The 22,833-nt window shown below is 41.9% G+C and overlaps 1 protein-coding gene across 6 annotated transcripts in view; it reads left to right on the top strand.

Annotated features, from left to right (window-relative positions):
• The first annotated feature begins 475 nt into the window (after window positions 1-475).
• The window catches only part of HECTD1 (HECT domain E3 ubiquitin protein ligase 1), an 80,638-nt gene continuing 58,280 nt past the window's right edge, over window positions 476-22,833 (top strand). For 5 of the 6 annotated variants that reach the window (XM_060759596.2, XM_060759581.2, XM_060759588.2 and 2 more), the window contains exons 1-2: window positions 11,496-11,880; window positions 21,765-22,027. In XM_060759596.2, the coding sequence (XP_060615579.2) occupies window positions 21,888-22,027 (140 nt within the window). In that variant the 5' untranslated portion in view covers window positions 11,496-11,880; window positions 21,765-21,887. Of the gene's footprint in view, window positions 1,149-11,495; window positions 11,881-21,764; window positions 22,028-22,833 lie in introns of those variants that run through there. The other variant, XM_067462870.1, reaches the window with a different exon arrangement.

Genomic DNA, 22,833 nt, shown 5'->3' with positions numbered 1-22,833 from the left:
GCTTTACGATGTTTTCTATGCATATGTGATTGTGTATGCTGCAATCTTGCTTTTTAGATGTGCTTAAATGCTACTCAAAAGTTACAGCTTTTTTTCAAGAACAATAATACACTTTCTCAAGGTGAACAGCAGATTCCTAATGAAGTTAAATCAGTCTCAGTGAATAAAACCACGAAGGTATGAGCATATATAGGCAAACATACATGTGTACACACTGAGCATGCAGTAATTGTGGTTAGGATTACTAAAGCAAAACAGCAGCAAGTGCGTTAGTCATCCTAGAATAGGTTTGGTCTCACAAAGGAGGACAAATATCTCAGTTGAACAACAACACCATTGTATGACATCCTTCTGTAAATCCTGATTGGCTGGAATGAACAGCTGAAGGCTTCCTCATTACTTCAGCTCTGTGTCATACAACACAAGCAAGATATTTAAGCAGGGAATTCACTTCCTGTCTGCCGGATTTGTACATTTGAATTGACTGCATCTACAGAATGCTCTCTTTGCTCAGTTTACATGTTTTGAAAGAGGAATTAAAATAGATCCTGTTTGCTGTGTCTAAGAGTAGAAGTAGAACCTACTTTTAAAGGAACGGGACTAATCAAAAGACGTACTATGGACATAAATCCTGGAACCTAAGTCACTAAATTTATCAAGTTCAACTTAAAACAATTTGTAATACTTTTAAGAAAGATTTAGATGTTAAAAATTGTTTTCTCCTACAGTGCAATGTAAAACCGGCAAGACAGAAAACCTTGAGGCACAAATCACGCTGACGTGACTAATAACAAAAATGTAAAGCATGTAATAAGTAATCTTTAAAACACTCCTTGTCGCAGCACATTACACAAGCCAGTGAGTGGTAAACACTGCCTTTTACAGCTGACACACAGCCGCACTTGTGACCAGGATTCAAGACATGATGGGAAAGTCCAACACTGATCCTAAGTTTAGATTTCCAAGGACTATATAAAGACAACATTGAGATAATGTTTATTGCCAGAATATTTTTTCTAATTTCCAACATTTCAAGCTGGACTATTATCTTGCCAGATGAAAGTATTTTTCAAGATGATGTCGGGAAAAAAGGACAAGCTGAATGTGACATTTTCCTGCTTAACCCTCTCAGTGGATAAATCAAAGACGTAAGTATTTAATTTTGACTGTCCCTTGTGGTATAAATGGACAATAATCTGAAAAAGGGAATAACTGTAGCAAAAAAGCTGTAAGAAATTAAAACATTCATATTTGTATCATCACATTTTTAATATTTGTACAGAGAATAGTTGGATGGGCATGAAACAGAGTTACAACAAAGAAGCTTGCCAAGTATCAAACCCTAGGATAATACTTGTGTTCAGTTGACATATTGCAAATCAAATGGATGAGATTTCAGGTGTCTGAACATTCGTATTACGGTATATTCCGCTTTGAGTATCATTAGAAGTTTTATATGCTTACAAGTGCTGGGATCTTCTCAATGTTAGAGTCAAGTTAATTAAATATTTATATGAAATCTGAAACCATCTCAATGTGAAAAAAGAAAGTGTTTTAAGTATGGCATCCTGACTAATTCAGAACAATTACAGGCCGTCCCCAAGTTACAAACAAGATAACTTCTTAAGTTGAATCTGTATGTAAGTAGGGAAGGGTTAACACCTCTGTGGCATTTGTTTTGCTGTCTGCGTCCCTGTAGAAATAAAGGTTGCTCACCTGTAACCGTATTTCTTCGAGTGTCCATCCGTGAAATTCACACTTATGGGTTATCCTTCGCGCATGCGCAGCAATCCGGAACTTCTAGAAATTTTAAATGATTTTTAAATGATTATTTAAGTACAACACAAGCCCCGCCCATCCCCCGCCCCCCCGGTATATAGGCCCTGCCGCGCGCCTGAGAGGTAGTTCCCAAGCGCCAAATAGCGGCGTAACACAAATAGGCATGACAGAGGGGAGGACGGGCGGGTCGTGTGAATTTCACGGATGGACACTCGAAGAAATACGGTTACAGGTGAGCAACCTTTATTTATTCTTCGTGTCCTCCGTGAAATGCACACTTATGGGTGAATAGCAAGCTACTGACCTGGAGGTGGGTCATGCCACGCAGGAAAACAGTACAGCTCTGCCGAAGGCTGCATCCTTCTTGGCTAGTACATCCAGTTTGTAATGGGATGCAAACGTGGACGGTGTGGACCACGTAGCAGCTCTACAGATTTGATCCAGTGGAACTCCACGCAAAAAGGCTTGAGAGGTGGAGACCGATCTGGTTGAATGGGCCACGAGTTGAGATGGTGGCTGTTTCCCTGCCAATTGGTAGGCTAGGCGGATCGTAGAGACGATCCATGAGGCCAACCCCTGAGAAGATACAGGGTGCCCCATCATGTCTTTCCTGTATTTTAAAAACAGTCTGGGAGATTTTCTGTGTGGGGATGTTCTATGGAGATAGAATGAAAGGGCCCTTTTAACATCTAGTGAGTGGAGGGCCACCTCGAGGGGAGAGGATGGGTTTGGGAAGAAGGCTGGTAGTATGATGTCTTGAGACATGTGGAAGTGGGAGACTACCTTTGGTAGAAAAGTGACATTGGTTCGCAGTACAACCTTGTCATCATGAAATCTTATATATGGTGGGTCTGATCGAAGGGCCGCAAGTTCACTGGTCCTTCTGGCCGAGGTGATGGCCACTAGGAATGCAACTTTCCAGGAGAGGTGAGAAATATCATTAGAGGCCATAGGCTCAAAGGGAGGTTTTGATAGTTGAGATAGTACTAGCTCCAGGCTCCATTGTGGTGGGGGAAGGGAGACAGGAGGATGAACATTTTTATACCCCTTTAGAAACAATTGAACCAAATTGTCTTGAAAAAGGGACGGCAAGCCACGTTTTTTCCTAAAGGAAGAGATAGCTGCTAAGTAACATTTAACAGAGGAGAGGGAGAAGCCTTTCTTGGAGAGGTGGACCAGAAAATCCAGCACCACCTGAGTGGGTGCAGTGAGGGGATTGTGACCCACTGATTTTGTGAACGTTGAGAATATTGACCACTTGTAGGTATATGACCTTGTAGTGGATGGTTTATGAGCAGCAAGGAGTATACGCGATACTTCGTCTGAGAAGTTTAATGTGGTCTGATCCTCCACGCCGTCAGGCGGAGGGAGTGGAGGTCTGGGTGGAGAACGAGCCCGTTCTCCACTGTGAGGAGGTCTGGAATGGGGGTAAGATGGAAATAGTCCCCGTTGGAGATTTGGAGAAGGGTGGCGAACCAGTGTTGGCGTGGCCACCAAGGGGTGATCAGGACGCAGTTGGAGTTGTCCTGGATTATCTTGGCTATGACAGGTGACAGGAGGGGGAGGGGGGGAAAAAGGTAGATGAGGTCTGATGTCCAGCGGAAAAGAAAGGCGTCTCCTAGACAGCCTGGGGATACGTGAGGGCGGAGCCTTGCGCAGTATATTGGGCAGTGAGTGTTCGCTGGGGATGCGAACAGGTCTATTGTGGGTGTCCCCCATTTGCGTGTAATGGCTTGGAACTGAGATATGTGGAGATGCCATTCGTGGTTGTTTTTCGCTGTTCTGCTCAGTGAGTCTGCTAGAGTGTTGTCTTGGCCCGGTAAATGAATGGCCGTGAGGAGGATGTTCCTCTGAATGCACCATTCCCAGATGCGTGTTGAGATTGACGTCAGTGTTTGAGACCGCGTTCCCCCTTGTTTGTTGATATAGAATTTTACTGCAGTGTTGTCTGTCACTATTTGGATTATGCGATTGGAGACGATGCGGGTGAAGGCCCGAAGGGCTTTCTCTACCGCCATCATTTCCAGGGCATTTATGTGGAAGTGTGTTTCTTGAGGGAGCCAGTGGCCACTGATTCTGAATCCCTTGAGATGTGCTCCCCAGCCTGAGTTGGAGGCATCTGTTGTCAGGGACATGGATGGGTGTGGCTGTATGAAAGGCATGCCTAGGCGAACATTGTGTGCCTTTGTCCACCATTTGAGGGACTGGAGTATCTTGTGTGGTGGGTGCAGGATTCGAGACTGTGGATCGCGGAGGGGGTCGAAAACCCTGATGAACCAGTTCTGCAGGGGCCTCATCCGAAGCCGAGCGAAGGGGGTTACTGCTGTGGTGGAAGACATGTGGCCAAGTATAGACTGAATGGCCCAAGCCGAGGCTTGTTGGGAGTGGAGGAGGGAGAAAATAGCCTGTTGAAGTTTTAAGAAACGGTCCTCTGGAAGGAAGGCTTTTTGAAGCGTAGAGTCTATAATGGCTCCTATAAACTGGATACGCTGAGTTGGTTGGAGTTGTGATTTTTCGTGGTTCACAACTAGGCCGAGATCCTGTAAAAGAGATAAGGTGTAATGAATATCTGTGCATAATTGAGATTTAGAAGCTGAGGCCAACATCCAGTCGTCCAGGTAAGGAAAAACTGTTATACCTTGTTGGCGGAGGTGTGCGGCGATGACCGCCATGCACTTTGTGAACACTCTGGGGGCGGCGGATAAACCGAACGGGAAAGAATTGAACGAGAAGTGGTAGTGTTGGACTGTGAAGGTGAGAAACCTTCGGTGTGAATGTCGAATTGAAATGTGGAAGTATGCTTCTCGTAGGTCTATTGTTGCTAGCCATGACCCTTCAGGAATGAAGGGGAGGATGTTGGAAAGAGTGACCATCCGAAATTTGCGTGGAGTAATGAAGGTGTTGAGTTTGCGAAGATCAAGGATGGGCCGTAATCCCCCATCCTTCTTGTCTATGAGAAAATAGCGAGAGTAGAAACAGGTGTTGGATGTGTGTGGAGGTATAGGAGAGATGGCTCCTTTGAGGAGTAGTGAGTGAATCTCCTCCCATATGGTCTGGGAAGGTTGTGTGATGATGACTTTTCCCACTGGTGGGTATTTGTTGAATTCAATCGCATATCCTCTGTCAACTATGTCTAAAACCCAAGTGTCAGAGGTAATGGACTGCCATTGCGGGAGAAAAGAGTGTAATCTGTCAAGGTAGGTGATTTGTTGTGTGGGGGAGGGGGAGGGGAGGGAGGAGGTTATGCTAAAAACGATGTTTGTTGTTGTTTGAGGGCCTGGTACCACGGTACTGACCTCTAGACGGGAGCGAAGGGCGTCTTGTAGATGCCGCAGGCGTATATGGTCTTTGTCGTCCTCTGTAGAAAGAGTTGTTATAAGGTCTGTTATAAAACTGGGGGCGATAGTAATAGGAGCCCCAACGTTGTCTTTGGTAAGTGTACGGTTGTTGGTCATATTTGTACACTGTTTGTTTCATTTTATGAGAGTGCTCCAATTGTGAGTCAGTCTCTGAGTTGAACAGGCCTGCCTCATCCATAGGGAGGTCCTCAATGAGAGAACGTTGAGATTGGGAAAGAATTGCTGCCCTAAGCCATGCATGGCGGCGAAGGGCTACAGAGCCTGCAATAAGCTTTCCAGAGGTGTCAGCTGTGTTTTTTGCTAGGTCTTTTTGTAGTTTGGCCAAAAGGAGGGCTTCCTGATGGAAGGCTTTAGCCAACGGTTGATCAGCTGGTGGTAATAGATCTAAGTATGGGGATATTTTGTTCCAAAGGTGAGTTTGGTAGACACTCATATAAACCCCATAATGAGCCATGCGTGCGAAAAGGCATGCTGAGGAATAGAATTTTTTGGCCATAGAGTCTAGCTTTCTCCCTTCTTTGTCAGAGGGGGATGCTTGGTTTCTTTGAATAGGTTTTGGTTGAGCATCGGTCACCACAGAATTTGCTTTAGGCATCTTAGAGAGCCAGGAGGCTGTTGATAGATCAATACGGTATAAGTTTTCTGCTCTTTTAGGAGTTGCTGGAACCAAGGCTGGTGCAACTCCTGTATTTTTTAGGATTTTCAACAGATATGGGAGAGTGGGCAACACAGTGGATGTAGGCGTTTGTTGTTCAGAGGAGGTGAAGCATGGATCTGTCACAGTATCTGTGGGTTCAGGTGTGGCAAGGTTTAGAGCTCTGGCGAGTCTTATCAATAGTGCTGAAAATTTTTTGAAATCTTCTAGGTGTTGAGGAGAAGGGTCAGGGTCTGGTTGGGGGTCTTGGATAACTGGTGTGTCATCTGTACACTCTAAATCAATGGTCTCTGAGTCTAATTGGGGGGGCATGTTTGGATCAATGGAGAAAGTTTGCGGGTCCATTTCTGTTTGGGGATCTGGAGGGCGAGAGAGTGTGGCTGAAGGAGGGTCACGTGGAGGCTGAGGGAGGTTTGGATCCAGGAGGTGTGGAGGCTGTGGTTCCCTGAAGTTATCAGGGGGGTGGGGGTAGTAATAAGGATAGAAGGGGAAGGGAGGAGGGGGAGGAGGATAGAGGTGGTAAGGGTAGTCGTGGTATCCATAAGGATGCTGCTGCCCTGCGGGAAGAAAGCGCATCTTCTTGGAAGGGGGAATGGAGGGAGCTCCAGATTGGCGCGGAACCGGGGAAGGAGAGCGGCGGCGGCGCCCGGCGGCTTGCGCCGAGGTGCTGGGCAGCGCGGGTGACGGGGATTCGCCCGGTTCCGGGGATTGTGGAGGGCTGGGGGAGGGAGGAGGCGAGGTTTGAGACGGAGGGAGAGGAGGAGGAGAGAGAGAGAGGTCAGCTGGAGGCTGCGTTTCCAGCTCGAGGTGCGGAGCTAAGAGCTCCAAGGGAGGGAGGTGGGAGGGGTCTTCCATTTGGAGGATGTTTGGGAGCGGTTCCTGTAGATGGAGCACGGAACCGGGAAGGAAAGGCACAGTTTGTAACACAGGGGGACTCAAGGGCTGTGTGCCAGTGAGTTGCCGTCCCTTTTTTTGCTTATTAGATTTTTCTTTTGATTTTGAAGACCTCGTGGTCTGTTTTGGTGCCTTAGATTTCTTTTTTGGCGGCTCCCCAATGGGAGTGTCTGCCTGATTTTTGTCCCGCCTATCCCCAACTTGTGGGGAGGAAGGCTGGGAAGTCTCCTGTACAGGGGAAGATTGGGAGGGGGTAGGAGCCATTTGCGGGGCCAGGGCCCGCTCATAAAGCAGCGCTTTCAGCCTGGCATCTCTGCCTTTGCGCGCTCTGGAGGTAAAACTCTGGCAAATCTCACACGATTGGAGATTATGGGTTTCTCCTAAGCAAAGGAGACATTTTGAGTGCCTGTCTGCCTCGGGGAGATTAGCCCCGCAGGCAGAACAATTTTTAAAACAAAGGGAAGACATTCTAGCCTGAATAAGAGTAGTCAGCCGGTCCGAGGTAGGTAAGGAGAGTTTGGGAGGTCGAGAGACGGTCCTGAGTCAAGGGAAGCCAAAGTCCGAAGAAGCTAGAGAGTCCTGACGATGCTGCCTGTTTGGTGCGGAAAAAGGAACTACCTCTCAGGCGCGCGGCAGGGCCTATATACCGGGGGGGCGGGGGATGGGCGGGGCTTGTGTTGTACTTAAATAATCATTTAAAAATCATTTAAAATTTCTAGAAGTTCCGGATTGCTGCGCATGCGCGAAGGATAACCCATAAGTGTGCATTTCACGGAGGACACGAAGAATAATTGGATTTTGAACACGCTGATTTGTTGTGGAAACAGGGATTTGTGATAAAGCTTCAGTTGAGACACCTTTTCCCCATGATAACTCTTCCAGGAGTGAATTTCACTTCCTAGGGGTAGATTTCTCTCACTTCCTGATGTCTCACCCCCGCTCTTAATTATGAACCATTTGTAAGTGGGATATTTGGGGACAGCCTGTACACAAGAAGTATTCTGTATCCAGAATATTAATCTCAGAATTTTCTCCAAATGCATTTATCTGGCTATACTCAATTACAAGAAGGAAAGCGGCAGCCAGGTTTCTAACTGGAGTGGCGTACAGGGAGCATACAACTCCCCTGTTACATCAGCTCCACTGGCTGCCAGTCTGCTACCGAGCACAATTGAAAGTGCTGGCTGTGAGTATAACAGTTCTGACCCAACTTACCTGTCGGAATGTGATCTCCCTTTATGATCCACCTCGGAGGTTAAGATTGTCTGGGGAGGCCCTGCTCTTGATCCCGCCTTCTTCTTCGCAGGTGCGACTGGGAGGGCAGTGAAAAGAATGAAATATTCTGGAAAACAACACAGCTATCTGACCTGAACACTAAAATCCACACTCAAACATTTTGCTACAGGTCTCACTTATGCAGTTAATATCCTCGTTAATATTCCAATGCATAAAGTAGCAGCCTGTGCTTTGGCATCTCCATGGTCTACCAAAAGTACTGTGCATAATAGTGAAAATGTGGTAGAGGTGGCAATGACCATATTTAAGTTCTTTGAAAGGTCTGGAATGTGTTCAGGTTGTGGTTTTTTTTAAAGTCTAAAATATTTATAATAGATATGCCATTGACTCCACAATTCCTATTGGGTATTATTGAAATGTAATCACATTTTGTTACAAATAAAAAGAACAATTAGTTTATACACACATTATATTCCTGCACCACATGTCAGTCTGAGTAACTCAAGGTTTTCCTCTGATGATGTCTAATTCTATTAAGACATGTGACTAATTATTTATTTATAAAGAAACGTATGCCTCACAAATGATGTTAAATATATCCAAATGGCCCTTGGAAGGAAAAAAACATGTTCCTTACCCCTGACATAAACTCTTTGCAAAATTTGTTAGCCTCTGCAGAAGTTAATGAGTTAACATTGGTGTGGGTGGATAGTAAACCAAAATCAAAGCAGAAAGAAGACAATTCACCAGGCTATGAGAAATCCTGGAAAACTGCAAAATTGTCTGTCTAGACAAGGCTGTCCAGGCACTTGCGCTGAGTTGTATGGTTGGCCTCCACCCCCACTTATAAACATACACAAATATATCCAAAATGTATGTAATCCTCAACACATATCCCCTCAAAATGAATGAATGTGTGTTTGTGTGTATGTTTGTGTGTATATATTTCTTCCAACTCTATTATTCTATGATTCTAAGTGTGTGTATTTTCAGAATTATGAGAGTCTGTGTATATTTTGTGTGTATGTGTATATACACACACAAATATACATAGACACTCATAATTCTGAAAATACACAAACTTAGAATCATAGAATAATAGAGATGGAAGAAACCACATGTCCCATTTAGTCCAACCCCCTGCCATGCAGGAAAGCACAATCAAAGTATTTGTGACAGATGGCTATCCAGCCTCTGTTAAAGTTTCAAAGGAAGGAACTTCCACTACACTCCGAGGCAGAGTTCGACTGTTGAACAGCTCATACGGCACATGTATATACATACAAACACATATATACATACATACACACTCTCAAAAATTATATAATCCTTAATAATTATATAATCCTTAATAATTATCAAGATTATGTGTTTGTGTATCCCAAAGTGTATATAATCCTTAATGTGTACTTCTGAATATATGTATGTGGGTACCCCCCCCAAATACAGGCAGTCTCTGACATACAAACAAGTGACTTACAAAATGACTCATAGTTACAAACAGGCTGAGACAACAGGAAGTTAGGAAAATCTATACCTATGAAGAGAAATTCACTCCTGGAAGTTATCATGGTGGAAAAGGTGTCTCCACTGAAGCTTTATCACCAGTCCTTGTTTCTACAAAAGGCCATTTTTTTAAAAACTCCAGTTTTCACAGGGGCAGAAGGTGAGGTGAAATCTCACAGGGGCACAGATAGCAAAACAAACACCATAGGGGTGTTAATCCTTCCCTATTCTAGCCAAAACTAATATATATATACTTGGCTGGAGTTATACTTTAAAAATGTACCTGTTTCAACTTACATACAAATTCAACTGAAGAAGAAACCTACAGAACCTATCTTGTTTTTAACTTGGGGACTGGCTGTATATAGCTGGTCTGAGTCCCTCTGTGGAGATTGAGATCAGGATACAAAAGTTTTAAATAAATAAATAAATAATGAGTCTTCACAATTTATAATTCTGAATATATGTATGTATATGTGTGTGTGTGTGTGTGTGTATATATATATATATATAGTCCTTCATAGTTTATAATTTATAACTCTGAATATGTATATATCCCCCTAAATATATAGATATAATTCTTCTGTTTATAATTCTGAATGTATACATATCCCCCTAAATATAGATATAATTATTTGGTTTATAACTCTGAATATCTCTATCTCTATCATATATATATATATATATATATATAATTTTCAGTTTAAAATTCTGAATATATACACACACAAAACTATATGTAGAGGCAGAGAGCGGAATGCCCCCTAAAAATATAGATATAATACTTCAGTTGATAACTTGGAATATATATATCCCTAAATATCAGTTGATAGCTCTGAATACATACACACACACACACACATATATCCCTAAACAGATATAATCCTTCAGTTGATAACTCTGAAATATATATATATATATATCCCCCTAAATATTTAATTCCTGTTAATTCTGAATATATCCCTATAAATATAATCCTTCAGTTGATAACTTGGAATATATATATATATAGAGAGAGAGAGCCCTAAATATCACTTGATAACTCTCTCTCTCTCTCTGTGTGTGTGTGTGTGTATACCTAAATAGATATAATCCTTCAGTTGATAACTCTGGATCTATATATATATATATATATATATATATATATATTATTTAGGGGGATATATATATCCCCCTAAATATTTAATTCTTGTTAACTCTGAATATATCCTTATAGATATAATCTTTCAGTTAACTTGGAATATATATATGTATATATCCCTAAATATCAGTTGATCGCTCTCTCTGTGTATATATTTAGGGATATATATATATATATATATCCCTAAATAGATATAATCCTTCAGTTGATAACTTGGAATATATATATATATCCCTAAATATCAGTTGATCGCTCTCTCTGTGTATATATTTAGGGATATATATATATATATATATATATCCCTAAATAGATATAATCCTTCAGTTGATAACTTGGAATATATATATATATCCCTAAATATCAGTTGATAGCTCTGTGTGTGTGTGTGTATGTATATGTATGTATGTATGTATATATATATATATATATATATATACCTAAATAGATATAATCCTTCAGTTGATAACTCTGGATCTATCTATCTATAATATTTAGGGGGATATATATATCTTCCCCTAAATATATAATTCTTGTTAAGTCTGAATGTATCCCTATAGATATAATCCTTCAGTTGATAACTTGGAATATATATATATATGTGTGTGTGGCTGGGTGGGTGTTTAGTTTGAAATTCTGAATATAGTTACACAAAAAATATATCTGTATATGTGTATACATGATAGATAGATGGATAGATAGAAAGATCAGCTCTGAAGGCTGCGTTTACACTTGGGGGCGACTCTCTGTCCATCGCAGTGGGAATTGGGGGCGAGCCAGGCCTGAACAGCCCGCCGAGGCGACGGAGGGGAAGCGAAGGGAGGCAGGGGCGCCGCTGTTCATGCCGGGCTTGGGCCCCCCTCTCTCTCCCTCTCTCTCTCTCTCTCCTTCCGCAGCAGCGCCTCCTCCGGCCTTCCGCCTCCTGCGCTGCGGCTCTGGCTCTGGCTGTGTGGCTGCGCGGCGGGCTCCTCCTCCTCCTCCTGTCCGTCGTGCCTGTGGCGCTTTCCGTCCTTCCTTCCTTCCTTCCGTCCTCCCTCCCTCCCTCCCTTCCCGGTGCGCGTCTCTCCTGCCGGGGGAGCCAAGATGGACGGGGTCTGACGCTGCCTGGAGGCCGGCTCCAGGGGCCGGGTGGGGGAGAAGCAGGAAGAGGAGGAGGAGGAGAAGCAGGAGAAGCCGAGGGCGAAGGAAGGGAGCCCCGCGTGGGGAGCGCGAAGAAGGCCAGGAAGCGCGCCGGCCTTTCCTGAGCCGCCCAGCCGGGTCACCCTGCCAGGCCTGCGGCTGGGCTACGACGCGAGGGCCGCGGCGCAACCCGGGTAGGAAGCGTTGGGGGCCTGTGAGGGGATTCCGAGAGGACGGAGACTGGGAGGGAAGGAGGGCTCACGCCAGGCCCCGGCTTGGCGGAGAAGAGTAGGCCCAAAGGGAGGGAAGGAAGGGAGGAAGGAGGCCGCTTCTCTGTGATACTTCCCTCTGCGCCCGCTTGAGCCTGCCAAGGCCTTCTCGGCCTCAAGGGAGGAAGGACAAGCCGCTGACTGTGGGGCCTTCGCCCTTCACTGCCTCGAGTTTTGGCCTTCTCTCATTCTCTCTTTCCCTCTCCGAGGAAGGCACTCAAAAGTCCGCCAAACACGGATGTCTTGCCCGAGTTGGCTTCATTTAATCTCCTGGTAGGCAATACGGGTTGAGAATCCCTTCCCGGGCCAGAAGAAGTGTTTTGGATTTCTGTCTTTGGACTTTGAGATACCTTGGAGTTGGGACCCAGATGTGTTTTGGATTTGGGAGATTTTCAGACTGTGGAATACCTGTTCATTGCTTATATATGCTTTCAGCCTCATCACACTAGATAGAGCAGGCCTGGGCAAACTTTGGCCCACCAGGTGTTTTGGACCTCAACTCCCACAATTCCTAACAGCCTAGGATTAAATATATTATTATTTATTATTTACTTCACCTGTATATCGCTTTTCTCACCCCAGCAGGAGGGATTCAAGAATTATATAGATATAGATATATTTGGGGATTATTATTATTATTATTATTATTAACTTTATTTGTACCCCGCTAACATCTCCCGAAGGGACTCGGTGTGGCTTACAAAGGCCAAGGCCCTCAATAAAACAACAGTATAACAAATACAACAATAAAACACATAAAGCAAACCAATAAACATTAAAGCAATAACAGTAAAACATCAAAACAATATATATATATATATATATATATTCAGAGTTATCAACTGTGATGAGTTTATTATATATATATATATATATATATATATATATCACACACGCATACATACATACATCATTTTTCTCACCCCAGCAGGAGGGATTCAAGAATTACATAGATATAGATATATTTGGGGGTTATTATTATTATTAACTTTATTTGTACCCCGCTAACATCTCCCGAAGGACTCGGTGCGGCTTACAAAGGCCAAGGCCCTCAATAAAACAACAGTATAACAAATACAACAATAAAACACATAAAGCAAACCAATAAACATTAAAGCAATAACAGTAAAATATCAAAACAATATATATATATATTCAGAGTTATCAACTGTGATGAGTTTATATAATATAGATATACATCACTTTTCTCACCCCAGAGGGAGGGACTCAATAATTATATATATATTCTGAGTTATTAACTGTGAAGAGTTTGTTTTATATATATATATACACACACAGAGGGAGTTATAAACTGAAGAATTATATCTATGCCGTGGTTCTCAACCTGGGGTCCCTAGATGTTTTTGGCCTACAACTCCCAGAAATCCCAGCCAGTTTACCAGCTGTTAGGATTTCTGGGAGTTGAAGGCCAACTCCCAAAAACATCTGGGGACCCCAGGTTGAGAACCATTGAGGGATATATATTATATATACATATACACACACAGTTATCAACTGTGAAGAATTCTGTAAATATATTTAGGGGATATATTATACAAAGTTATCAACTGAAGGATTAGATAGATAGATACTCAAAGTTATCAACTAAATATATTTAGGGAATATATATATATTCCGAATTATAAACTGAAGGATTATATCTATATATTTAGGGAGTATATATATTCAGAGTTATCAACTGTGAAGATACACACTCTCTCTCTCACTCTCTCTCTCTCTCTCACACACACACACACATATTCCAAATGCAGTAGGCTGTTAGAAATTATGGGAGTTGATGTTCAGAACACCTGGAGGGCTGAAGTTTGCTCATGCCTGCTCTAGTGTGATGAGGTCCTTAATGAGATAGTCCAGCAAGACCTGCCTGCCTGAGCGGTTTAAAGGCCCCTCCCAAAACTACAAGCCCATGCTCTAGTGCAGGCATGGGCAAACTTCAACCATCCCAGTGTTGCTTAAGCAGCTGAGGGGGGAAAGGAAGGAGCCTGAGGCTGTTAGGAATTGTGGGAGTTGAAGTCCGCAACACCTGGAGGGCTGAAGTTTTCCCATGCCTGCTCTAGTGTGATGAGGTCCATAATGAGATATCTTGGAGCTTAGACCCAAGTTGAGACAGAGAATTCATGTATGTTTTCTATACACCTCATCCACATAACCTGAAGGTAATTTCATATTCAGTGTTTTTAATAATTGGGTGTAGGAAACAAAGTTTTGTGTATATTGAACTTTCACAAAGCAAAGGTATCACTATTCTACACTATAGAATTAATGCAGTTTTAGAGAGCTTTAACTGACATGTCTTAATATTATGGATTATAGGAGTTTTAGTATTATAAGATCCTTAGCCTTCTCTGCCAGTTGGTACAGGCGCTTTAACAAACTACGGATCTCCTGGATTCCATAACATTGAGCCCTGGAAGTTAGAGTGGTGTCAAACTGCTTTAATTCTACAGTGTAGAACCAGACTCAGCCACCTGTGTGGATAATTTTGGAATATAGACAGTCCCCTCACTTAAGACAGCAGGAAGAGAGAGAAATACACCCATTGGAAAGGAAATTCACTCCTGTAAGAGTTCTCATGAGGAAGAGGTGTCTCCACTGAAGTTTTATCACCAATTCCCGTTTCCCACAACAAGCTTTTTTTTTCAAAATCCAGTTATTACAGGGACAGAAAGTGAAGTGAAATCTTCTGAACAGGGGCACAGACAGCAAAACAAACACCACAGGGGTGTTAACACTTCCCTATGCTATCCAAAGCTTAAAAAAATCCAGTTTTGGCAAGAGTAACACTTAAGCAATGTACCTGTTCTGACTTACAAACAAATTCAACTTAAGAACAAACCTACAGATGCTATCTTGTTTGTAACTTGGGGACTGCCTGTATTTGGGGTTTCCGGATAAGGGATACTCAACCTGCGTATGAAATTACCGTATGCTAGGTCATTGGTATAATCAGGGAAGTACTACAGTATTCTGACTGGGGATCTTGTGTACTTTTCTAGATCTGCTGCATAAGATTTCTGTTTCATGTACACCTCACACACATAGCCTGTAGTAGTTTTTAAAACAATTTTATGTATGCAGTAATGTTTATTGAACTATTAGAAAGCAATGGTGTTGCTAAGTCAGCCACCCATGTGCTTTGGATTTCCAGATAAGGGAAACTTAACCTGAATATGAAATTACCTTATGCCAGGTCATTGGTCTATGCAGCTACGCACAGTACTATAATAGTCTAACCAGGGACCTTGAGTACTTTTCCAAGTCGTCTTTTAAGATCCTTCTAATTGCAAGCAAACTTAGGGACCTCCTTCATGAAAAGTATGTGGACTGGCCTACCACGCTCCTCTGAGTTTTTCATCCTCTCTTATTACTATTTGAGAGAATGTACGTTGAACATATCTTTTTTGCTGGATGATTTACTTTTACATCTAGTTTGGAGTGATGTTCACTGTAGAATATGCTGTAGGCATGGTAGTGGTCCTTGAAATACATACCAATGCCACTGATGATTTTACTTTTGTGCTAAATGTACTTTATAGAGGCCACATTATTTTGTTGCCTGGAAAGTTTTAAACAAGCAGGGAACCCTGTGGATATATTGTGGTCATAACCACGTTTAATTATAAGTAGATTTGATTGAAATCCACGAGATTGTTTTTTTAGGCCTAGGTAAAGGGCTAGCCCAATGTAATATAGTTTGATTGTTGGATTAGAACAATTGAAGACCAGGATTCAAATCCTGGCTTAGGTATTCAAACTACTAGGCCTTGGTCAAGTCACATTCTCTCAGTCTTAGCTTAAGCGAAAGGCAAACTCCCCCTGAACAAAAATCTGCCCACAAAACCCTGTGATATGTCCACCACAAGTCAGAAGTGACTTGAAGGCACACAACAACAAATACCCTAAAGCCACCAGATCTCATCTGATCCTGGAAACTGAACAGGACCAGCCCTAGTTTGTATCGTAGCTAGTTTGGGGGGGGCATCAATTAATACCAGGTGCTGTGGGTTATATTTCAGATGAAGTAACTGGCAAAACCACTTCTTGAGTATTCTTTGCCTAGGAAAATCATATGAAATTCATTAGGTCGTCATAAGTTAACAAGCAGCTTGAGGGCATATACGGACACAACATTTTACACACACACCAGACTTGTTTGTTCTGTGCAGTTAAAGATGTCATCTTTTAAAATCACTAACCGATGACAAACACGGAGACTTTGCCCAGTGTGTAGTAGTTTAAAGCAGAGGCCAGCAAAAAATAAGACCAGGGCTTTTTGGTGGCTTGTAGAGGATTCAACTGGGGGCCCTTCCACACAGCCCTATATCCCAGGATTTCACGGCAGTAAATCCCACATTATCTGACTGGATTCAGATAACCCAGTTCAAAGCAGATATTGTGGAATTTTCTGCCTTTATATTCTGGAATATGCGACTGTGTGGAAGGGCTCACAGTTTCTGGCTCTCTATGGGTTAACAATATCATCTAATATTTAATGAAACATAGACTGTTGAAGATTAGATAGCTTGACAAAAAATGAGAAGAGTGTCTTGGAGTCCCTAATACTTAAACAGTTGTTCTATAATTATAAGGGAGTATTTTCTCCTGAAAGCCTATTTTTCCCTTGGCTTCAGTTGGTGGATATCGGGGTTTTTGAAGAAAACAAAGTAGATTCTACAAGCCCGAAATCTGTCTACTTCTTGCTTAAACTTACAGTTGTGAAGTTTTCATCTTCTCGGTGTTTTAGAAATTGAGAAATCTGTATCCGGTTGTCTTTATATTATAATTCAGTTTCTGATATGATAAAAGAAATATAGATATTAATTCTGTACTTGACTCCATAGCAAAGTAAGGCTGATAATTTTACTGTTCTAGAAATGGTTTTAAGTTTATAAAAATTAAGTAGAAATGTTTTGGTTGCTAACAAAACAAACCAATTGAGGAAACTGTAAATGGAGACATTCTCAAATATATTTTTCAGTTTGTCATCTGTATGCTGTCTTTCCATAATGTATTATACCAGCAGCCTATTGATAAGAAATAATGAAAACTTTAAAAATGCATTTAGAAAAACTGAGATATAATGTAACTCTCATTACGTTAGTCAAAGTATTGTTGTCGGGTGTCTTCAAGTGGTGGAGGTTCCTTCTTTGGAGGCTTTTAAACAAAGGCTGGATGACCATCTGCTGGGGGTGCTTTGAATGCAATTTTCCTGTTTCTTGACAGGGGGTTGGACTGGATGTCCCACGAGGTCTCTTCTAACTATGATGCTATGGTTTCTGATTTATAACAACCATAAGGCAAACCTGTGACAAGGTTTCCTGAGGCTGATAATGTGTGACTCGCAGGTTTCCATGACTGAGTGGAGAATGAAATCTTGCTCTTTAAAATTGTAGTCCAACCATGAAACAGCTATATTGCACTGACTCTGTAGTGTTAGTAAAGTACAGGGTGAGGCAGCATAACTTCCTTTTTTTAAAATGCGCGCCATTCAGTCAGCTGAAGACGTAGCGGAGCGCTAGTGGTCTCGTTCGAGAGATGAGAGTATTAAGTTTTATCCTGACACAGTTCAGTCGTCATCATGCGTTGGAACAGTGAGGAACGTGCTTTTGCCATTGAGACTTACCTTTCGAGCAGATTTGGAGTGGCCGGCCCGCTCTCCAGATTTGGCCCCTTGAGATTTTTTTGAAATCCCATGTTTTTGTGAACCGTCCAAAAACCCTATAAGATTTGAAGACCAACATCCAGGAAGAAATTGCCAATATAATGCCTGCTATGCTGGCAAGAGTCATGACAAACGCCAGAAATCGGTTTACTCAGTGTATGGAGAATGGGGTACGTCACCTACCTAATTTGATCTTCAAAACTACGTAAAACAAAACTTTAGGTATGCGCCTACATTATATTAAAAAATCTGATTCATACAATGGGTTTTATTAAGTTTTGAAAAAAGGAAGCTATGCTGCCTCACCCTGTACAGCTTAACATTTTAAGATCCTTTACACAAGTACTGTCAAGGTGATGCATGCCATATGCCAGCAAATATGGAAAACACAAGAATGGCCATCAGACTGGAAAAAATCAACTTATATCCCCATACCAAAAAAGGGAAATGCAAAAGACTGCTCAAACTTCTGTACAGTGGCCCTTATTTCTCATGCCAATAAGATAATGCTCAAGATCCTGCAAGGAAGACTCCAGCAATACATGGAGCGAGAGTTGCCAGATGTTCAAGCTGGGTTTAGAAAAGGCAGAGGAACCAGAGACCATATTGCCAATATCCGCTGGATAATGGAGAAAGGCAGGGAGTTTCAGAAAAACATCTATTTCTGCTTCATTGACTATTCTAAAGCCTTTGACTGGGTGGATCATAATAAATTGTGGCAAGTTCTTGGGGGGATGGGCATCCCAAGCCACCTTGTCTCTCTCCTGAGGAATCTGTACAAGGACCAAGTAGCAACAGTAAGAACTGACCACGGAACAACAGACTGGTTCAAGATTGGGGAAGGCGTACGGCAAGGCTGCATACTCTCACCCAACCTTTTTAACTTGTATGCAGAACACATCATGCGATGTGCGGGGCTTGATGAATGCAAAGCTGGGGTGAAAATTGCTGGAAGAAACATTAACAACCTCAGATATGCAGATGACACCACTCTGATGGCCGAAAGCGAGGAGGAGCTGAGGAGCCTTCTAATCAAGGTGAAAGAAGAAAGCGCAAAAGCTGGGTTGCAGCCAAACATCAAAAAAACCAAGATTATGGCAACAAGAATGATTGACAACTGGAAAATAGAGGGAGAAACCGTGGAGGCCGTGACAGACTTTGTATTTCTAGGCGCAAAGATTACTGCAGATGCAGACTGTGGCCAGGAAATCAGAAGACGCTTCCTTCTTGGTGGAGAGCAATGGAGGAGAGCAATGTCCAGTCTCGATAAAATAGTAAAGAGTAGAGACATCAGACTGGCAACAAAGATCCGCCTAGTAAAAGCCATGGTATTCCCTGTAGTCACCTACGGATGTGAGAGCTGGACCTTAGGGAAGGCTGAGCGAAGGAAGATAGATGCTTTTGAGCTGTGGTGTTGGAGGAAAGTTCTGAGAATGCCTTGGACTGCGAGAAGATCCAACCAGTCCATCCTCCAGGAAATAAAGCCCGACTGCTCATTGGAAAGAAGGATACTAGAGACAAAGTTGAAGTACTTTGGCCACATCATGAGGAGACAGCAAAGCCTAGAGAAGACAATTATGCTGGGGAAAGTGGAAGGCAAAAGGAAGAGGGGCCGACCAAGGGCAAGATGGATGGATGGCATCCTTGAAGTGACTGGACTGACCTTGAAGGAGCTGGGGGTGGTGACGGCCGACAGGGAGCTCTGGCGTGGGCTGGTTCATGAGGTCACGAAGAGTCGGAGACGACTGAACGAATGAACAACAACAACACAAGTACTATTTTATCTTATAAACCAGTTAATTATTAAAGGACAAGAGAACAAGAAATTTAATATTATATTGATAAATTAGTGAAGTCCCTAGCACAAGAAGTTGTAAAATCCAACATGAAATGCAAATACAATATACATACAATCCAAACAAGCTTTATGTAAATTGCCTGCTAAATTTTCATTCACTTCAGAAGTGTATGCAAAAGTTTTAAAAGGCTTAAAATAGAGCGGATGAAGAGGGGGGTGGTTTCTCACCCGCCCCTCCACTCCTATACTGCAGTAATATGTTTTCAGCAATCCAGAGTGATTTTGATTTACTTGGTTTTGGCAGAACATGTAGAAATTTCTGGATGATTACTTGTTCAGATTTCCGTAGAAGGTATTTATGGACATCTTAGGGATTTAAGGGTGCAGAAAAGGGTTTAGAGTGCATGGGGACTGCATGCCATATTTCACCCAGGTCTGAGGTTGGATCTACATTGACAATACAATTTGGTTCCAAACTGCGGTGTAGATCCAGCCTAAGTTGATATGTACTTATTTATTAAGATAAACTTTTTTTGTTGTGTCAGGAGCGACTTGAGAAACTGCAAGTCGCTTCTGGTATGAGAGAATTGGCCATCTGCAAGGACGTTGCCCAGGGGATGCCCGGATGTTTTTGATGTTTTACCATCCTTGTGGGAGGCTTCTCTCATGTCCCCTCATGAGGAGCTGGAGCTGCTAGAGGGAGCTCATCTGCCCTCTCCCTGGATTCAAACCTGCGACCTGTTGGTCTTCAGTCCTGTCGGTACAAGGGTTTAACCCACTGCACCACCGGGGGCTCAAGATAAGCTGACTTATGCGTCTGATGACAGCAAGCCTAATAGGAGATATTAATGCAAGGACCGAATGGTGATCTGAATTGCAGAAAAGTGACATCAGATGATTTGATTGCAATCCTAAACACACTTACTATGATTAAACTTTTCTGAATACAGAAGGAGTTGCAGAATCTTGAATTGGCTTTTACTACAGGAGTAGGGATTTGAGTGTCAGATTATGCATTTGGAGACCAATTTGAATCCCTGTTCAGGCATAGAAAACCACTGGGTGATTTTGAGCGAGTCATGCTCTGTCAGCCTTAGAGTAAAGCAAAGGTAAATTAATCAAACCTTGCCAAGAAAGCCTCATGATAGTTGATTTGGGTTGCCATAAGTTGGAAATGATGTGAAGGCACGTAACAACAACTGTAGCAGTAACAACAGAAGCAGAGTTGTTTGAGTCACTATTTTACATATTTGAGAGAAGTTTCTGATTACATTATCCCAATTGTTTTTTGTGAAAAAATATTTGGAAAAGGTGATAATGCTTTGTAAAGTGGAAGGAAGTAAGAAAAGAGGAAAACTGCATTATGGGTGGACTGACTCAGTCAAAGAACTCACAATCCTGAGTTTGCAAGACCTGAGCTGACCAATTAATGACAGGGCTCTTGGGACCCTCTTATTCATAGGGTTGCCATAAGTCAAAAGTATGAAGGATATGTCCAGGTAGGTTTTAATTGTCAAAACTGGAAATATTGGTTTGAAAGCATGCCATGAATATTCTATGAAATTTCCAAAACAAGAATGGAGATCAGCTTAGGATGTTGTTGTTATAGATGGTGCTTAAATGTTCCCTCTAGCTATTTTTTTTCTGTTTCTAGCAGAAACAATTTTTTCGTGTCTGTTTTCAAGTCTTTTCTGACTTATAGTGACATTAATACAAATTATTAGATATTTTTCTTGGTGAGATTTGTTCAGACATTCTCTGGGGCTGAGGGAGTGTGACTTGTCCCAGGTTACTCCATCCAAAGAAGCCCACTGAGTTTCTTTGGCTGATCAGGATTTGAACCCTTGTCTTTTTGAATCCTAGTCCAGTACTAAAAGTATTATACCACCCTAGCTTTCAGGAAGCAAATTAAAGTATGCTAAATCCACAAATCTGTAGGGTAATTTTAATTTGGTGTTTCTCCAGTAGAAGAAGACAGCATAGACAACATTATGGAAATGTTTGCCCTCCCATGTTCGTTCTGCAATGCTGGCAAACCCTTTTGAACAATATATGAAATGGCAAGGATTACTGTGGGGTCAAATTGGAATCACTGAAGATCCATCACTTAAACCGTGACAGTGGTGAATTGCTTAAAGCTGTTGCAATACTACTAATTACTATTTACATAATTAATACATATTAATTTTGTACCCAGCTATTGCTTCTGAAGTGTAGAAATATGTACAGCCCTGCTATTATGTATCTAAAATGCGTTGTGAGGAAGCTGCACACTTTCACAGAAAAAAGCTTGTTGCACACCATTGATGGGTTTCTGTTTCTTTTTAGGTGAGGACTGCAAAAACCTCAAACATTCTCTGTGGAAGATCTCGAGTGTTGGAGTTATTCTGACTGTTTTCTTTAAAAAATTGGTTATTTTTTTAAATTAAGAAAAAACAGCTTTCCAAAATCATGGCAGATGTGGATCCAGACACGTTGCTGGAATGGCTTCAGATGGGCCAAGGAGATGAAAGAGATATGCAACTGATAGCACTGGAGCAGTTATGTATGTTGCTTTTGATGTCAGACAATGTGGATCGATGCTTTGAAACGTAAGTGTTTCCCTTTGATAGTTATATGCAATTGACATCTAATGGTCAGTTTGATCGCCATCATGCTGGGACATTTTTGTTATGATTCCATAATCAGCACATGTTCGTGCCATACTCGTATAGCCAAAGTTACATATACATTGAGATTGGTGCTTACAGTGGTGACAAATAACAGCTGTAAATGCAGCCTGCATTCATATTGGTTGAAAGGTAGCCTTGCAAAGGCGTCAGGTAACAACTGATTTTCTTGGAAATGGTTGGAATGACTTTGGAGTGTGTGAAAGGAGGAGTACTTTAAAATTCCACTTTTAGTTGAGTCCCTCTATATTTAAAAGCATTGTTTCCATTTAAGATTGTGATTTTAATTTAACTGCTGTTAACTCACATTGCTGAATTAACAGAGCCTTGCATGCTGAGAACATTGTGTCAGAACTAAACGGGAATGGCCAAATTATGCAATTCAGATCCGCGCTCAGGCATTGCTAATTTTGAAAATGATAGGCCATAATCAATACATTTCTGTTGAACACAACTTCTGTGTTCTAAAAACACAGAAAACATTTTGAAATATTTTAAATCATTCTCTTCCGGGAAACAAAGTTGAAAATATTTAATTTTCAAAATCTAAATTGTGTCATTCTAATGGAAAACTTGGGACATTTAATAAATCAGATGTATTTAATTGTTGGAAACATTCAGAATCAATTGCAAAGTTTTAATAAGTGCCTCCGTGAGACTAATGGGATTTTTCTTTTAGGAGTTGTTTCTATCAGAGAATTAATAGCTTCAAAAGTTTTTCTTCTGAG

This window comes from Anolis sagrei, chromosome 1 (assembly GCF_037176765.1).
Source record: "Anolis sagrei isolate rAnoSag1 chromosome 1, rAnoSag1.mat, whole genome shotgun sequence".
NCBI lineage: Eukaryota > Metazoa > Chordata > Lepidosauria > Squamata > Dactyloidae > Anolis > Anolis sagrei.
The sequence above is the reverse complement of the archived record's forward strand: the minus strand, read 5'-3'. Positions and strand labels throughout refer to the sequence as shown.